The sequence below is a fragment of the Crassostrea angulata genome, chromosome 5, assembly GCF_025612915.1.
Source record: "Crassostrea angulata isolate pt1a10 chromosome 5, ASM2561291v2, whole genome shotgun sequence".
In the NCBI taxonomy this organism is placed as follows: Eukaryota; Metazoa; Mollusca; class Bivalvia; order Ostreida; family Ostreidae; genus Magallana; species Magallana angulata.
Window position 1 is genome coordinate 34,655,391 of NC_069115.1, and position 16,893 is coordinate 34,672,283.

Sequence of the window (16,893 nt, forward strand, 5' to 3'; positions counted from 1 at the left end):
TTGACATATACAAACTGGAATTGCATAATCTATGTAAACAAGGGAATTCGTCATATTTATTCGTTACGTATAACTTATATTTAATTGAATTGCTGACGAAGAATGCAATGCTAAATATAGATAGATGCTGATTTGAATAATCGCCCAAACACTTAGCGCCACTGTACTATACACCAAAGCTTGTAATTCGTGGCCTTCCTCAAAGTTACAGAATATAGACGATTCTAAAATAAAAGAATTTGACGTTATCAAGGCAATGAAATAATAGCACTGATCTAATATATTACAACAGTAAACTGGCACACAGCTTTGATAAAATGCAAATATCAGTATCTGATCTAGCGATTATATGTATCATTTTTTTTTTCTAAAATAAAATTTATATTGTAAAAAAAACCCAAAAAACCCCCCACTCAATGATTATTAATGAGCAAAAATAATTACTATGATATGGTGCAATGCTAAACTTCATTTCTCCGTCCGTGTTACATTCCCTTTTGTAACATGAAACAATGTATGAAACCAGGATGAGCTCTTTAGAAATGTATACAAATAAAGTCAAATTTTATTAATATGACAAATTTGTACTACCCTTACTGTAATTTCTGGTAGATCAAATAATCATGATACAAAGTTATAACCGAGCCAAAGGCGGATTGCGTTTAGTTTCGTTAAAATTTCAACGCCATAAGATTCCAAAAATGATGTGCAATAGATACATTATGGCGTCAAATGGCGATTAAATGAAGTATTATGTTAATTCTTAAAAACATTTCATTTTTAAAAATCTGTTAATTGCGATGCACGATGTAGATGAATATTATTCTTTTTATAACATGATAACATAATAAATTTATTTGGACACTGAATTGTATAACAGTTATTTTTGGAGAATACAAGCTGTCGTGCCAATACAAATATGAATAAAACCAAACGCAACATCTGTTAAAAGTTACACACAGCTAAAGAAAACACTAACTTACCGTTACAACCTACTACGTGGTTACAATTTTCCTCACTGCAAATACACTCAGACTGACAATGGAGTCCAAATGATGGATATCGACACGGTTTATCGCAGCTACTTCCAAAGAAACCGACAGGGCAATCTGCAGCTGCATTTTAAAGGTGTATAAGGATTAAAATATAGCTATTTCAGGTTATCCCATAACCATTAAAAATATAATATTTACTTGTTTTCAAAGTCATTATCTGAAATAAAAGAATTTGACGTTATCAATGAAATATTAGCATTGATCTAATATATCACAATAATAAACTGAATAAAGAATCAAATGATGTGTAAATGGCACACAGCTTTGTTCAAATGCAAATATCAGTATCTGATCTAGCGATATTTTGTATCATTGGTTTTTAAAAAAAAAATTGTTAAAAAAGACACTTATTGATAAAATATAAGCAAGAATAATAACTATGATATGGTGCAATGCTAAAATTTATTTCCCTGTCCGTGTTACATTCCCTTTTAACATTCAACGACATGTGAAACCAGGATGAGCTCTTTAGAAATGTACACATATAACGTCAAATTCATTAATACGACACATTTTTACTATCCTTTATGCAATTCCTTGTGGATCAAATAATAATGATACACAGTTATAACCGAGCCAATAACAGATTGCTTTTATTTTCGTTCAAATCTCAACGCCTTTCAGATCTTAAAAATTAAGCGCAATATAGATATATTTTAGCGTTAAATGGCAATTAAAAAAATATGTTAATTCTTATTAGATATGTAGATAAATATGGTTCTTCTCATAACATGATAACATGTTAATTGTATGTATCTAAACACTGAATTGTACAATTTATTTTTGGAGAATACATTTTGTTGTGCCAATACAAATATGAATAAAATCAAACACGAACATCTGTTAGAAGTTACACACAACTTAAGCAAACACTAACTTACCATTACAACCTACTACGTGGTCACATTTTTCCTCACTGCAAATACACTCAGACTGGCAATGGAAACCAAATGATGGATATCGACACGGTTTATCGCAGCTACTTCCAAAGTAACCAACAGAACAAGCTGCAGCTACATTTATAAGGTGTTTAAGTATAAAAATATAGCTATTTCAAGTTATCCCATAACCATTAAAAAATAAATATATTTACTAGTTTTCAAAGTCATAATCTGAGTAACAGAGATCTTCTCAATGATGAGTGAGGTCGATATCGGTGGAAGTGTAGGTGAGCCATCTGAATTTAAAATAATTGTTTTTTTAATGCAAGTGTTTAAAGAATAAATTATTTTGTGAACCATAAAATTGTTTAAACATACCTTCACATCCAGTCGATGGATTGCAGACAGTTTCATTACAGTTACACTTTTTTTGACAGTCCCTTCCGTAGCTAGGGTAGCGACATGGCATGCAATTTATTCCCAAAAATCCACTATGACACTCTGAGAAAAGGAAATGATCAAATTTAAAAATTTCTAAATTTAAATTAATTAAACGAAGCTGGAGATTTATTGTATGTTTGATGTAAAGAAAACAAACGAAAAATATTTTGATACATGTGTCAAAGCTGACAAAAAACTAAAACAGAACAATTAACAAAAGCAGTTTCAAATTGCAAGTAAATTTCCCCCCTGACCTTTGCATTTACTGAAAGAAGCATCCCAAGTCTTGCACTGTATTCCATTGGTGTAATCTTCAATACTGTAAATTCAGAGTGTTGAAAACTAATTGACATTCCGAAAAAGACAAAAGAAATATGAGATTAAAAAATATAGTATGTAATATAACAGAAGAAATGATTGTCAGTAAAAGCAAATATAGCTAAATGAACTGAATGAACTACCTTTCTGGTGTTTGTGATGATAGTCCAACTGACAACAAGACTCGACCAGTAAAAATGAGAACACACATACAAATTCTGTTTTGTGCCGTCATATCTAAAATTTGTCTTGGAATGTGTTGTCAAACTGATACGCTCTCTATTGTCCGTAAATAAAAAACGACGCATGAATGATTTTGCCGCTATTAGTATTTCCTTTATAAAAGGAAATTCTTGTTTCCCTCGTTTTAGAATCTAAATAACAGATTTTTTTTATTTTTGTGACGTATTAGTGATTTAACTTTTCGTGAATATTGTGAATATTTGTTTTCACTAACAATTTATGATAAACTCTGGGTTTTTTTTCATATGAAATCGTTTTTGAGAGCAGATATTTGAAGTTGTATTTTCAAAGGCACACTGAAGGGGGATGTTCGCAAATGAACCCCCCTTCATATTTTTTCTTATTTTTAAATTTAAATTTTATTTATTGTCTATAATACATAAGCATGTTTGTGATATACATGCACATGTCACAGTGTAGGAACGTAAGTGTACAGTTTTGGGTATTGATGTTTGTCGAAGCGAGAGAACAAGTAGCGCTGCGAACATTATTTTGATCGTACAATGTACATTGTAGATGGAAAATACATTAAAAACTAATATCTGGAGGGACATTATCGCTATTTTATACGGTAGTTAACTAGAATAAGTTAAACTTTATGCTCTTCATTTCAATCTTAAAATTTTAAAATTTCTCTTTGGAAAACATTTTTATATTTTATTGGATCAAATCAGTGCAAACATTTAATAAGTTCGAATCAAAATTTCTAGAGAAGTGTTTCTCATTTCTTTCACAAAACATGTTGTTTCTTGTTTTGAAAATATTTGCCAAATACGATATATTTCACACAAAAAACCTACATATATATAAAGGAAGCAATGCATTCTTTGAATTTGAAGGTTTTTTTTATATTTGTTTTTTTTTTATCATGCCTCGATAGTGCTCACTGTACGCGAAGTCTTGTAAGTATGTAGGGGTAGGTCTGATTTGCAGATGAACATCTGTATGCGTAGCCTCGAACATTACAATGAGCTAAAATACTTCTGTTGACTAAAATTAAGTTTTGTAGAACTCTTTTCTTTTTTAAAAAGGGTTAAAAAAACTTATTAAGAAAAAAATCGGACACAAATGTGTACAAAAAACCAAACAAAGCCCATTAACTTGTAAAATGTTATTTCCCGCGCTTGCGCGGGATGTCATATAGTTATTTTTTTTATATCAAAGGTTTTGATATCAATTGCGTATAGGCCTTATAAGCCGCCTTTTGTTTTTAAAATTTGACCCTTGACCCCGCGCATGCGCGATGCGCGTAGGGCAGACCCACAGCCATTATCGGAAGAAGTCAAGTGAATCGCAGCGTGAAATTAATCGGATTAAGCCGTTACAATGAGCTTGTATTACAAGTCGTTGCTGGAGGCCCCTCAGCGGGAGTACAAGGAGATATTTATATACTTGAATAAAATACTTATTAAATTAAAGGAGAAATTATTGAGGCTTGGGATCAAGGATCTGTGTTTTGATCCGTTCATAGACTGTGAAACTTGGGAGGACAATGTAACAAAATGGCCGGACGTTCAGTTTGGGGAAATTTACTGTTACCATGTAGACACTCCAGGACAATTTACCCGAGAGACATCGAAAGCTTACCGTTCGTTGGAGGCCTACAACTTTTTTCACAGTGGGTGAGTTCAGACCGTGTTGAGTTCAACTTTGGGAAGTGACAAGTGCTTTTTGAAGGCCAAGGTCAACGGATCGCAAGCCCTGTCCGAGAAACCTCACGAAGCATGGGTGTGCGTGGACACAGACTGCACCATTCTAAACGCACACTGCACATGCATGTCTGGGTAAGCATCTATATCTTTTAATGCGTATGCCTAAATTTTAATATGTAACAGGGCATACAAATAAATAGTTGATACAATGTGATATACAAGGTTAAATCGGATTATCAACAGGTCAGTAAACAGCTGTTGAATGAGAAGGGAAAAAAAACTATTTTGTGTTTGTTACCATACATGTTGAGTACTGAGATTCTGTAAAATATTCTTATGCAGATTTTCTTGTGATGGGCAATACATTTTGGAAGAACTTTTTCATAACTAAGTTTGTAACGACTACTGTAAATTAAGATATACATGTATGTACAAAAGTTTATGCAAAAGTTGTTGCTGGTGTTCGTAGACTACTGATGTACTTTTTATGCCATCCTATTGCCAAGTAAATGTTGCATTAATAATTCATCTTTTAGTTTCAGGTTGGGTGAGGTATGTTCCTATGTTGCTGCCATCTTCTTCAAGATCGAGGCAAGCGTTCGACTGGGTTACAACAAGGTAGCTTGTACTTCAATGCCTTGCTTATGGAACCAGAACTTTACAAAGAAGGTAAATTTAAACTGGAATTCATTTATATTTGTATTAAATTTCTGTAGAATTATGATTATTTTGTTGATTTATATCAGTTTTTCTAAAATCTTGATTGTGAAGTTCTTCAAATGTGTATACATGCATATGTTAAAATAGTATACTAGTACATTCTGATGCAGTTAAAAATAAGGCTAATAATGTCAGAGAGAATATTAGTTAAGGCAAAGCTTCACTCTGAACATATAAAAAAAAGAAGACGCAACAGCTAGAAGAGATACTAGCATTTTGTTTCAAAATTAAATTTTAAAAAAAGAAAAAAAAATTTAATTTTGAATTAATGGTTTAGCTTGATGATACACAATACACATGTAATTGATTTTTATGAAATTTTATTTTATTGTATTTTGATTCCAGGTAGAGGCAGTCCAGTTATCGCTAATCAACTTTGAAAAACCAAAACAGGACAACTTTCACCAACCTTCCAATGCAGCTCCACAACAAGCAGACCCAGTGTTTTACAACACCGCATCTTTTCTGCAGAAACTGAGGAATTGCAACCCATCCGCAGTCATCTTCACTGTTACAAATCCTCGGCCTAATCCAACTCTAGCTAAACCCGCACTACCGACAGTGTTTTCCTCCTTCTTTGATCCGTTAAATGCCAGGCTTTCAGAGACCGAACTTCGAACAAAGTGTGAGGAGATTCTCGGAACAATCGCTGTCAGCCATGAGGAATCACACAACGTTGAGAAGCTGACCAGAGAGCAAAGTTTGTGCACTCAGTGGTTCAAGTTCCGAGAAGGCAGACTTACAGCTTCAAGGTTCTATGACATTTGCCACACAAATGTGCAGAGACCAAGTGTTTCCCTCATCAAAGGAATAATGCACTATGTTCCAAACATCGAGACACCAGCAATCAAGTGGGGGAAGACGAAAGAGGAAGTAGCCCTGAGAGAGTACTCCGAGATGATGAAGATACACCATCCATCATTTTCAGCGAGACGGAGTGGTCTGATGCTCAACCCACATTACCCTACTCTTGGAGCCAGCCCAGATGCAGTGACTGACTGTATGTGTTGCGGTAAAGGACTGGTGGAGATCAAGTGTCCATTTAAGATCAGGGACACTAATCCATGTGAAGTGAACACCCCGAATTTTTATCTGAGACCTCATGCCCAAACTGAGAGAGGACAGCCTTGTACCAACATGCTACCAAGTGCTTCAAGACACTTTTACCAAGTACAGGGACAAATGGCAGTGTGTGATGTGGATTACTGTGATTTTGTGTGTTGGACTACTCGTGGACTACATGTTGAACGCATTCATCGTGATCAACATTTCTTCAATGAGAAAGTGCTGCAATTTTTGAACAGATTCTTCCTGAAAGCAATGCTTCCAGAAATTCTTACTCAAAGACTTCTTGATGCCAACAACAATGTTCAGGACACCGAGTGTATATGTGGAAAACCTGAGAGCTTCGACAACATGATAGAATGTGAATCTGGACATTGTAAAGTTGGCTGGTATCATTTCAAATGTGTGAGACTTAAAGCCGCCCCCAAGGGTTCGTGGACTTGCCTACCTTGCAGAAGAATGCCCCCCTCCAAGAAAAACAAACAGTGACTAAACAATTATTAACTCTGATGATGTGTATGACTGCAAATATGATCAAGAACTGTGCATAAGTATGCCTTGTGTGTATTTGCATTTTTTCATAAAGATTTATATATGCTGTGAAGAAATGGACAATGACTATAAATCTATTGTGATCTTTGATTATGATCTACCTAGATTTCAGTTTGTGTTTAATGTTTTTGAAAGCTGGCCCCTCAATACGGAGCACTTGTATTTTTTATTACATGTGTTCGGATGTCCATTATATCTGTTGTAGTCTGTTTTCATTCATTTTTAATGCCTTATTATTTCATCTTTTTCATGTTTAATAAAATATTTCTGACAAATTGTTGTGATGGTTTTATTTATTAATATTCAAAGCAAACAATATGGAAAATTATGATGATGATGTTCATATACATAAAAACAAAATCATAATTCAGGGATACAATCAATGATTTACTGATTATTTTCAATCAGTGGATTCAATATTTAATGACAAGCAACATGAAAACAGTGGATAAAAAATCAATCAACTAGACATTACTTGATAACAGGGAAACCATCAAAAATTTAATGATTAGTCTATATTTAATTCATTGAAACAATTGTACTTGTTCACAGTGACACAAGGAATAGCATGTTCATTGATCAGAACCAGTTTCACTCAGATCTCACAAAATGACATCGTTAGTATTCACAATTGCTGCAACAACTCGCACTATCTTGTCCCCACAAGTCACTTGACCGTCTGATTTTCTCTTCACAAAGTTTATGGGTAATGGGCCCTTGATAATCTCAAAGTCCTTCAGTCTCCCAATAACTCGTTCGATGTGAATCCGAGCACGAGACATCATTCGAGATGTCTCAACATCTTCTTTTGGTAACTGACTTTTCCCCTTTGTGTAGGCTGGAACAATCAGCTGAGCTCCTTTTAGGGCAAAGTCTTCTGTCATGTTGAACCTCCGGTCAGCAAGTACCACATCTCCTGGAAGGAGTTTGTCAAGAATTCCTGATTCAGTAGTAATCTGTCTATCACTGACACGACCTCCCCAACATGAAGACAGGAAAGTTATACATCCTGAAGGACTCGCTCCGACAAGAATCTTGATGGTGTTATGGCGCTTGTAGTTTGAGTAGGTTTGTGCTCTCGCTTTCAAATTGGATGGCCTCTCAATGAAAATCTCGGTACAGTCAATGAAGCAATTCACTTTTCGGAAAACTTCATTCTGGAACACTTCCGGTAATTGACACACATCAGTCTCTGGCCAATGCACAAGTCCTCCTAAAGTAGCATATAGAGCATCCAGCCACGCATGGAATATATTGGTAACTGAGGATTGACTAATGTCGAATCGATAGGCAAGGTCTGTCATAGCAAGATTTCGTCTTAATTTCACGAGAGTCAGCAATAATTCATCCTATTTCGACAGCTTTGTTTTCTTTCTTTTCACTTTTGAAGATGTTTCTAGGAACACTGCATGGAAAGTTTTGAAATTTGGAAATCCTATGTAGAATTTAGTTTTCTTATCATCCCCTCAATAGTCTTGACACTAAGTGTCTTTTTCTTGAGCTCTTCCAATAGCTGTGTGTTTTCTTCCTCCTTCTTTTGAAGTCTGGATTCCAATGATTTCAACTCATCTTCTTGCTTGCGACAAACTTCATGGGCTCTTTGTTGACCAAGCTGCTGTTCTTTGATGGTCACTGCATTGGAATCACAGATGTTTTTTCAAGACCTGGTTGGTGACGATGAGACTAGTCATCACAGGGAGCGTGATATCACTTTGCACTTCCGAATCACAATGATGAACGACAGGTGTCTGTGTCGCAGTCCCGGCACACTTTTCTGGTTTGTCCATACTGAGAGTAAGAAGGGCCTTTGCTGACTCGCTCCTGGCGATGTTTTCCTTTCTTTCAACAAGGCGTTTATGGCGCTGAACTTTTTCCTGGAGTACACCATCTTTGATGGGCCGATGGCAGAATACAGATGGCACATAATCAGGATTTGTTGGATTTCTGCAAGGCTGTCCTATAAAAAAATAATGTATTAAAAACCAATCTAAAATAATATTAAGTGCATCTTGCATGCCTTGATGTTGTGGACACATTCAAACACTATATATGTTACGTCCGAAAAATGAAACCATGCACTGGCGAGAAATGGTACTCGGCGAGAACTGGTCGGACGCAAGTAGTATTTACATATTTATTAAAGGTATTATAAATTTATGCATATATAAATAAAACTTCTGCAGGACGTCTTAAATAAATAAATAACTTAATTAACTAGCCGCCATTTTGACTTTATAGCATACTGACCAGTGATACCGATTACCTTTTGAAAGCATGAAGTATTCATTACTGCTCACTATACTACATCTGTATAAAAGCTACACATCATTATTCACATAATAGTATCATGTTTACGTGAAACACTGACTCACCATTAATAAAATGTTTAGAGCAAATCCTGGTATGATCGCTAGGCTCCTAATCATCACGTTTAATGGCCGATATCCATTTAGCCCTCAGGTGTTCATCCTTAGGTATGCGGAAAAACTTGATGTTTTCACCTGCTGTTTGTCTGCTTTTACAACCATATGGACAGCAATGGGCCGGCATTGCGTAGAGAAATCAACATAAAAACCATTCACACATTCAAAACAAAGTGTCATTTGCGTCACCTCGCATTAGGCGGTTCTACAGGTAACTGTTATTGTTTAGATTCATTCAACCTTGCCCTACGTTAAACTGCGCATTCGCAAGCGCGGGGCATTATGGGATAGATTTTTTTAAAATTAAAAGGCGCCTAATAAGGCCTCTACTGTAAGTATATTATATAAAACGTTTTTAGTTCCACTTATCAATATAAATACCTGAATCCAAATACTTGTACTTGAATTCCGCTTTAAAATCTCATTAATCCAAAACCTATATGAGTGTTTTCAAAATAACACTCGTGTGCATATGACAGCTATGGAAAAGGATGTGCAAGGTCGATTAAAAACTACTAATTACAAAAATTAGCAGCAAAATATTTGTCTAACATCATTGAAATTTTTGGAATTGATGAGTGCATTCATACCATGGTCATTCTATTGAGTTAACCTACCATTACAAACCAATGCATAATCATAAAACTACGCGTACAGAAAAACATTCTTAATATATGCTTAAATTTGTGTTACGCGTACGGTATAAAATAACAACAACTCGTGATATTCTGAGGAATTTTTTATATTTTTATGATGATATCAATCTCTAGGTCAGATTATTTTCTTAAAGTATATATCTAACTCTACATGTCCCCTATTCAGTCGTAATGATTGTATTTCGTACATAATAATCATTTCAATTTTGGAATGGACATAATGAGTCATTTTGTTTAAGATAGACAAATATTTAGTAACATCGAGCTTTAAATGGCGATTAAAAGTAAAAATAATGAAATTTATAAGGTGGCGGACATAATGTGACGATGTTAAAAAAAAAGTGGCGGACATTTCGTGATGGCGGACATAACGTGACGATTTTTTTTCAAAAAAAGTGGCGGACATATCGAGACGGCGGACAAAACGTGACGGCGGACATAACGTGACTCAACACCTCCTGACATAAAGTGTACAATCCTTAGCATCTTCAATCCCCTTGGTAGCATACAAACAGAACTGTCAAATTACGGCGCTAATGCTTTACATTCACATACTTATCTCTTCTTTTGTGTAAGGTACCCATATTACCTCCTAAGGTGTGTATTTGTATCCTACCTTCAGAACTGATCCAGGATATTTCCATAATCTACATGCTAGCTGCAAAGTAGGAGATAGAGATCTACCAGATATATCCAAACCGCAAACATTCAAATTAGGATTACTCTTGGAGCTCTCTATCTGACCAAATGAATACACCACCTTGTGTACGGATGGAGAGAATGCACAAGTAGAGTAAAGTAGGTTGTTTAAGGTTACAATCATGTTACCGCGATATATATCGATATGGACACATCTGGGGTTACCGTATTTAAATCATTCTACGCTATCGAAAGCGCCAACTGCTCCACTTTACATTTTGTCAAAAGTGTGATTATTTTATGATTTTATTTATGCTTTTGAAAAGAATTAAAGAATTAAATTCCATATGCAAAGGTTAATATGTGTCACTCAAAAAAAATTGCAATGAATATAGTTCGGAAATGCAGTTATTCGTACAATCGCTGTTGTGAATTATTAAAATATTAAATGTTTTCTATAGATTCAAATCCAATATACGATTTGTAAAATTGTGTAATTAAAGATTCAGAAACGGACAAAGTTTACTACTTGTTTTAGTTTTCTAAATAGTTTTTAAAGCTATATTTTACAATGTAGGTATATCACTATATATTCTGGCTTTTATTGCTTACAATATGTCAACAATTGTTATGTTCCCAAAAAGGGAGCTGATGTACGAAAACTACATTTGAACTGTGAAATTGTGAAAGAAATATTCCTTATTAATAATTCCAAATTGCAAAACATTACAAAACAATATGTCTAGCACATTTTACATTGTTATGAAATGCGGCGAAAATACAATGTCTAATGAATACCAAAAAAACTGCAGGTTTTGTGAAATAGAGCGGAATTGGAATGTTTTTTCGATGAACTAAAATGATCTTTCCTGGAAAATTGGCAACATAAAAAATTAAAACAAATGTACAAGGTCAAGACACGAAAGTTATGATGACAATAACAACAGACAGCATATAAAAACCACATTGTCTCAGGTAAGCTACACATTACCTTAACTTGTGAATTTTCATCAAGAATTCAATAACGGAAAAATACATTTTCCTCACTGCTTATCAATTAGAACTGAATATGATTTTTTGTGAAATAACTATGAAAATGATTTTTGACTGTTTTATAACACAAAATATCATACTAAGTAAACAGTTTTTTTGTGTTAGGTTAGATTACCATTCATTTCCTATATCTACATAAATATATATTGTATCGTAAGTAATTTTAGTAAACGTTAAAATGAAATTACATCAGCTTTCACATCACAACCAAGCTGATAGTTTAATTACAGAAAGTGCACATAAAAAACAAACTAAAAACGCAACTCTAATTGGATACCGATAACTAAGTAACATTAATATTTCCCCAAAGAACACTTCAACTGTAAAGAATATGGAATACCTTAATCTAGAGTTCTTTTGACTTAAGTAATCATTGCAAACTACTAATAGGAGTGTTTTAACCACGCCATGCAAAACTTGATATACACAAAATGGAATTACATAATTTCAAACAAGGGAACGTCATAGTTTTTTGTTACGAATAACTTATATAAAAATAAATTGCCGACGAGGAATGCAATACTAAATATAGATATATGCTGATTTGAAGAATCGCCCAAACACTTAGCACCACAGTAATGTACATCAAAGCTGGTGATTTGTGTCCTTCCTCGGACTTACAGAGTGTAGACGTCTCTAAAATAAAATAATTTGACGGTACCAAGGCATTAAAATAATAGCATTGACCTAATATATCACAATAAACAGTAAACTCAATAAAGAATCAAATGATGTTTAATAAGGCACAAAGCTTTCAAATTGTTCAAATACAAAATATAATATCTGTATCAGATCGAGCGATAATATGTTTATTTTTTTTTCTCTAAAAAAAAAAGATTTGTGTTGTAAAAAAAATACTTAATAATAATAAAGCTGAAAAAACTATCATATAGTGCAATTCATTTCCCTGTCCGTGTTACATTCCTTTTTGTAACATGCAACAATATGTGAGACCAGGACGAGCTGTTTAGAAATGTATAAAATTCATTAATAGACAAAATCGTATCACTCTTTCTGAAATAACATCAAATCCCTGTAGATCAAATAATCATGATACGCTCCATATGTCGATGTTCTAACCGGGCTAACGATAGACTGTTTTTTATTTCCAATTAAAGGTCAACAAATTCTGTCTATCTATACGTATGAGAATAAAATCAAACACAACATATATTAAAAATTTCACACAACTTAAGCAGACACTAACGTACCATTACAACCTACTATGTGGTTACAATTTTCCTCACTGCAAATACACTCTGACTGGAAATGGAATCCAAATGAAGGATATCGACAGGGTATATCGCAGCTACTTCCAAAGAAACCGACAGAGCAAGCTGCAGCTACATTTAAAACGTATTTAAATATAAAAAAATAGCTATTTAAAGTTATTCCATAACCATTCAAAAATAGAATATTTACTCGTTTTCAAAGTTATTATCGGAGTTACGGAGATCTTTTCAATCACAGTTGAGGTTGATTTCGGTGGTAATGTAGGTGATCCATCTGAATATAAAATGTATGTTTTTCTATAATGCAAGTTTTTAAAGAATAAATTGTTTTGTGAACCATTAAAATTGTTTAAACACACCTTCACATCCTCTCAATGGATTGCAGAAAGTTTTATTACAGTTACACTTATCTTGACACGCGCTTCCGAAACTAGGGTAGCGACATTGGAGTGTGCAATTGAATCCAAAATATCCATTATGACACTCTAAAAAGAGGTAAAAATAGGAAATAGGAATTAAAAAATTTAAAGTTAGGTTATATAGGAAATAGAATGTAAACTTTTACAAATTCAACTTACATGTAATTAAACAAAACCCAAAACAAAAAAACTTTTAGAAGAGTTTCATATTGAAAGTAAGATTTTCTCCCTGACCTTTACATATACTGAGAAGAGCATCCCAAGTCTTACAGTGTATTCCAGTGGTTAAATCTTGAACACTGTAAAATTAGAGGGTTCAAAACATATTGACATTTCTAAAAGACAAAAAAAGACAATAGGAAAAATAGTCTGTTAATAACAAAAGAAATGATTGTAAGAAATTACATGAACTGAACGAGGTACCTTACTGGTGTTTGTCTTGATAGTCCAACAAACAACAAGACACGACCGATACTAAGAAGAACATAAACTCCCTTCTGTGCCGCCATCTTTAACATTTGTCCAAGAAATTTTCTTACTAAAAAGTACTTGATCGTTCGTAAAAACACGCATAAATTGAAAACGACACATCAGTGATTTTACCAAAATTGCTGTTTCCTTTTTAAAAGGAAATTAATAATGACGTCGTGTTTTTATCCAAACCACGGACCGTTTAAGTAACGTGACCGATTTGTAATTTTGCTTTTCAATAAAGTTTTATCAATATCTGTTTTAATCAACAATCTATAACATGTTTTGTTTTATCTTCATTATAAATTATCTTTGGTAACTAAGAGGAGAGAAATAAATTGATCTTTTATTTAAAGCCAACCTTTGATTTTAAAAAAAATGACAAACACAATACACAAGAATCACAAATTCATCTTATTAATCAATAATACATGTCCACATATGTAGGGATAAATTTCATTATTTAAAGCTGAACACTTCTCATTACGAGGCACTGTAACACAGTGATATAAACTCTTTGATTTCTTTACCACCATTCCATGTTTAGCGTTTATGGACGTTTTGTTTTTATAAGCATGAAAATGAAATAAAATCCACGCAAACATGTCCCACAAAATAATTTATATGTACTCTTAATGTTTGAAAATACATACACCAAGATTTTAAATTTGCCTTGTTTTACCATTTCAGCAAAGGATTGGAAAATGTATTTAGCAATTTTGATACAACTTACAGAAAATACTCAAACAGTATCTTTTTATCTAATAAAATGTGTTTTCTGTTGATTTGTTTTTTTTTTAATTTCCAAACCGCAACGAGCAAATTAAGATTACTCTTGCAGCTCTCCATCCGACCAACAAATACACCTTGGCATGGAGGGAGAGACTGCACAAGTATTGTGTACTAGTAATTTGTGACCTTCTTCGGAGTAACAAAATGTAGATGACTCTAAAATAAATGGTTTTAACGTTACTAAGACATTAACATAAAAACACTGACCTAATATATAATAATAGTAAACTGCACGAATAATCAAGTGATGTACACAAAGCTTTGATCTAATGCAAATATTTGCATCTGATCGCGCGATAATATGAATCTTTTTTTTTCTAAAATAAGATTTGTTTAAAAAAAATCCACTTAATGATAATAAATTAGCAGAAAAAATAACTATGATATGATGTAATGCTAATTTTTTCCCTGTCACTGTGACATTCTCTTTTGTAACATGCAACAATATGTGAGACCAGGACAAGATGTCTAGAAATGTACAAATATAAAGTCAAATTTATTAATATAACACAATTGTATAACTGTTTTGGAATAACATAAATTCCTTGTGATCAAATAATCGTGATATACATGTCTATGTTTAACCGCGCCATAAACAAATTGTTTTTATTTTCATTATAATGTCAACGCCTATTTGATCCCAAAACTGAGTCGCAATATATACAGCTATGCGTCAGATGACGATTAAATGAAAAATAATGTGATGTTATAAAAATGTTTTATTTTTTTATTTGTTGATAAAGATAAAGATGTAGATTATTATTTTTCTGTTTAAAATGCATTAATTTTATTTCGACAAAGAATGATTTTACATTGAATTGCATAACAATGTTTTAGAACACATGCTGTCGTTTCAATACATATAAGAATAAAATCAAACACAACATATATTAAAAATTACACACAGCTAAAGAAAACACTAACTTACCGGTACAACCTACTACGTGGTTGCAATTTTCCTCACTGCAACTACACTCAGACTGGCAATGGAATCCAAATGATGGATATCGACACGGTTTATCGCAGCTAATTCCAAAGAAACCGACAGAACACGCTGCAGCTACATTTTAAGATGTTAAAGTATAAAGATATAAGATATTAAGATATTCCATAACCATTCAAAAATGTGATATTTACTTGTTTTCAAAGTCATTATCCGAGTAACAGAGATCTGTGCAATGACAGCTGAGGTCGATTTCGGTTGTAATGTAGGTGATCCATCTGAATGTAAAAATGTTGTTTTCAGTTATATAAGTGTTTAAAGAATAACTTATTTTGTAAACCATTAAAATTGTTTAAACATACCTTCACATCCAGTCGGTGGGTTGCAGAAAGTTTCATTACAGTTACACTCTTTTTGACAGTCCCTTCCATAGCTAGGGTAGCGACATGGCATGCAATTTAATCCCAAAAATCCACTATGACACTCTGAGAAAAGGAAATGATCAAATTTAAAAATTTCTAAATTTAAAATAATTAAACGAAGCTGGAGATTTATTGTATGTTTGATGTATAGAAAACAAACGAACAATATTTTAATACATGTGTCAAAGCTGACAAAAAACTAAAACAGAACAATTAACAAAAGCAGTTTCAAATTGCAAGTAAGATTTCCCCCCTGACCTTTGCATTTACTGAAAGAAGCATCCCAAGTCTTGCACTGTATTCCATTGGTGTAATCTTCAATACTGTAAATTCAGAGTGTTGAAAACTAATTGACATTCCGAAAAAGACAAAAGAAATATGAGATTAAAAAATATATTGTATGTAATACAACAGAAGAAATGATTGTCAGAAAAAGCCAGTATAGCTAAATAAACTCAATGAACTACCTTTCTGGTGTTTGTGATGATAGTCCAACTGACAACAAGACTCGACCAGTAAAAATAAGAACACACACACAAATTCTGTTTTGTGCCATCATATCTAAATTTTGTCTTGGGATGTGTTGTCAAATTGATACGCTCTTTATCGTCCGTAAATAAAAAACGACGCATCAATGAGTTTATCGCTATTAGTATTTCCTTTATAAAAGGAAATTCTTGTTTCCCTCGTTTTAGAATCTAAATCACAGAAAATTTAATTTTTGTGACGTATTAGTGATTTAACTTTTCGTGAATATTGTGAATATTTGTTTTCACTAACAATTTATGATACACTCGGTTATCTTTTTTTTTTTTCATATGAAATCGTTTTTGAGAGCAACGATTTGAAGTTGTGTTTTCAAAGGCACACTGAAGGGGGATGTTCGCAAATGAACCCCCTTCATATTTTTTCTTAT

The 16,893-nt window shown here is 33.3% G+C and overlaps 4 protein-coding genes across 5 annotated transcripts; 1 reads left to right on the forward strand and 3 right to left on the reverse strand.

Moving 5' to 3' along the window:
- LOC128184789 (cell death abnormality protein 1-like) lies at window positions 1-2,975 on the reverse strand. Its single transcript, XM_052854377.1, has 7 exons — window positions 2,839-2,975; window positions 2,632-2,696; window positions 2,315-2,437; window positions 2,149-2,232; window positions 1,937-2,068; window positions 984-1,115; window positions 1-224 (listed from the first exon to the last, which is right to left on the reverse strand). The coding sequence occupies exons 1-7, from the start codon at window positions 2,928-2,930 to the stop codon at window positions 64-66; spliced, it is 789 nt and encodes a 262-aa protein (XP_052710337.1). The 5' UTR covers window positions 2,931-2,975; the 3' UTR covers window positions 1-63.
- A 1,289-nt stretch (window positions 2,976-4,264) lies between these two features.
- Window positions 4,265-7,191, forward strand: LOC128185361 (uncharacterized). The gene is made up of 3 exons (XM_052854976.1): window positions 4,265-4,560; window positions 5,127-5,259; window positions 5,656-7,191. The coding sequence occupies exons 1-3, from the start codon at window positions 4,265-4,267 to the stop codon at window positions 6,862-6,864; spliced, it is 1,638 nt and encodes a 545-aa protein (XP_052710936.1). The 3' UTR covers window positions 6,865-7,191.
- Window positions 7,192-7,301: 110 nt separating this feature from the next.
- Window positions 7,302-11,837, reverse strand: LOC128184862 (uncharacterized). The gene is made up of 2 exons (XM_052854488.1): window positions 9,300-11,837; window positions 7,302-8,884 (listed from the first exon to the last, which is right to left on the reverse strand). Exon 2 carries the CDS (start codon window positions 8,229-8,231, stop codon window positions 7,530-7,532), a length of 702 nt encoding a protein of 233 aa, XP_052710448.1. The 5' UTR covers window positions 8,232-8,884; window positions 9,300-11,837; the 3' UTR covers window positions 7,302-7,529.
- Window positions 11,838-11,981: 144 nt separating this feature from the next.
- Window positions 11,982-16,573, reverse strand: LOC128186051 (multiple epidermal growth factor-like domains protein 10). 2 transcript variants are annotated; one of them, XM_052855776.1, is made up of 7 exons: window positions 16,445-16,573; window positions 16,236-16,300; window positions 15,918-16,040; window positions 15,750-15,833; window positions 15,541-15,672; window positions 12,910-13,041; window positions 11,982-12,334 (listed from the first exon to the last, which is right to left on the reverse strand). In XM_052855776.1, the coding sequence occupies exons 1-7, from the start codon at window positions 16,534-16,536 to the stop codon at window positions 12,174-12,176; spliced, it is 789 nt and encodes a 262-aa protein (XP_052711736.1). In that variant the 5' UTR covers window positions 16,537-16,573; the 3' UTR covers window positions 11,982-12,173. The 2 variants fall into 2 exon arrangements, with proteins under 2 accessions (XP_052711736.1, XP_052711734.1); XM_052855774.1 differs by lacking the exons at window positions 15,541-15,672; window positions 15,750-15,833; window positions 15,918-16,040; window positions 16,236-16,300; window positions 16,445-16,573 and adding exons at window positions 13,121-13,204; window positions 13,290-13,415; window positions 13,584-13,648; window positions 13,773-14,270.
- Window positions 16,574-16,893: the final 320 nt, after the last annotated feature.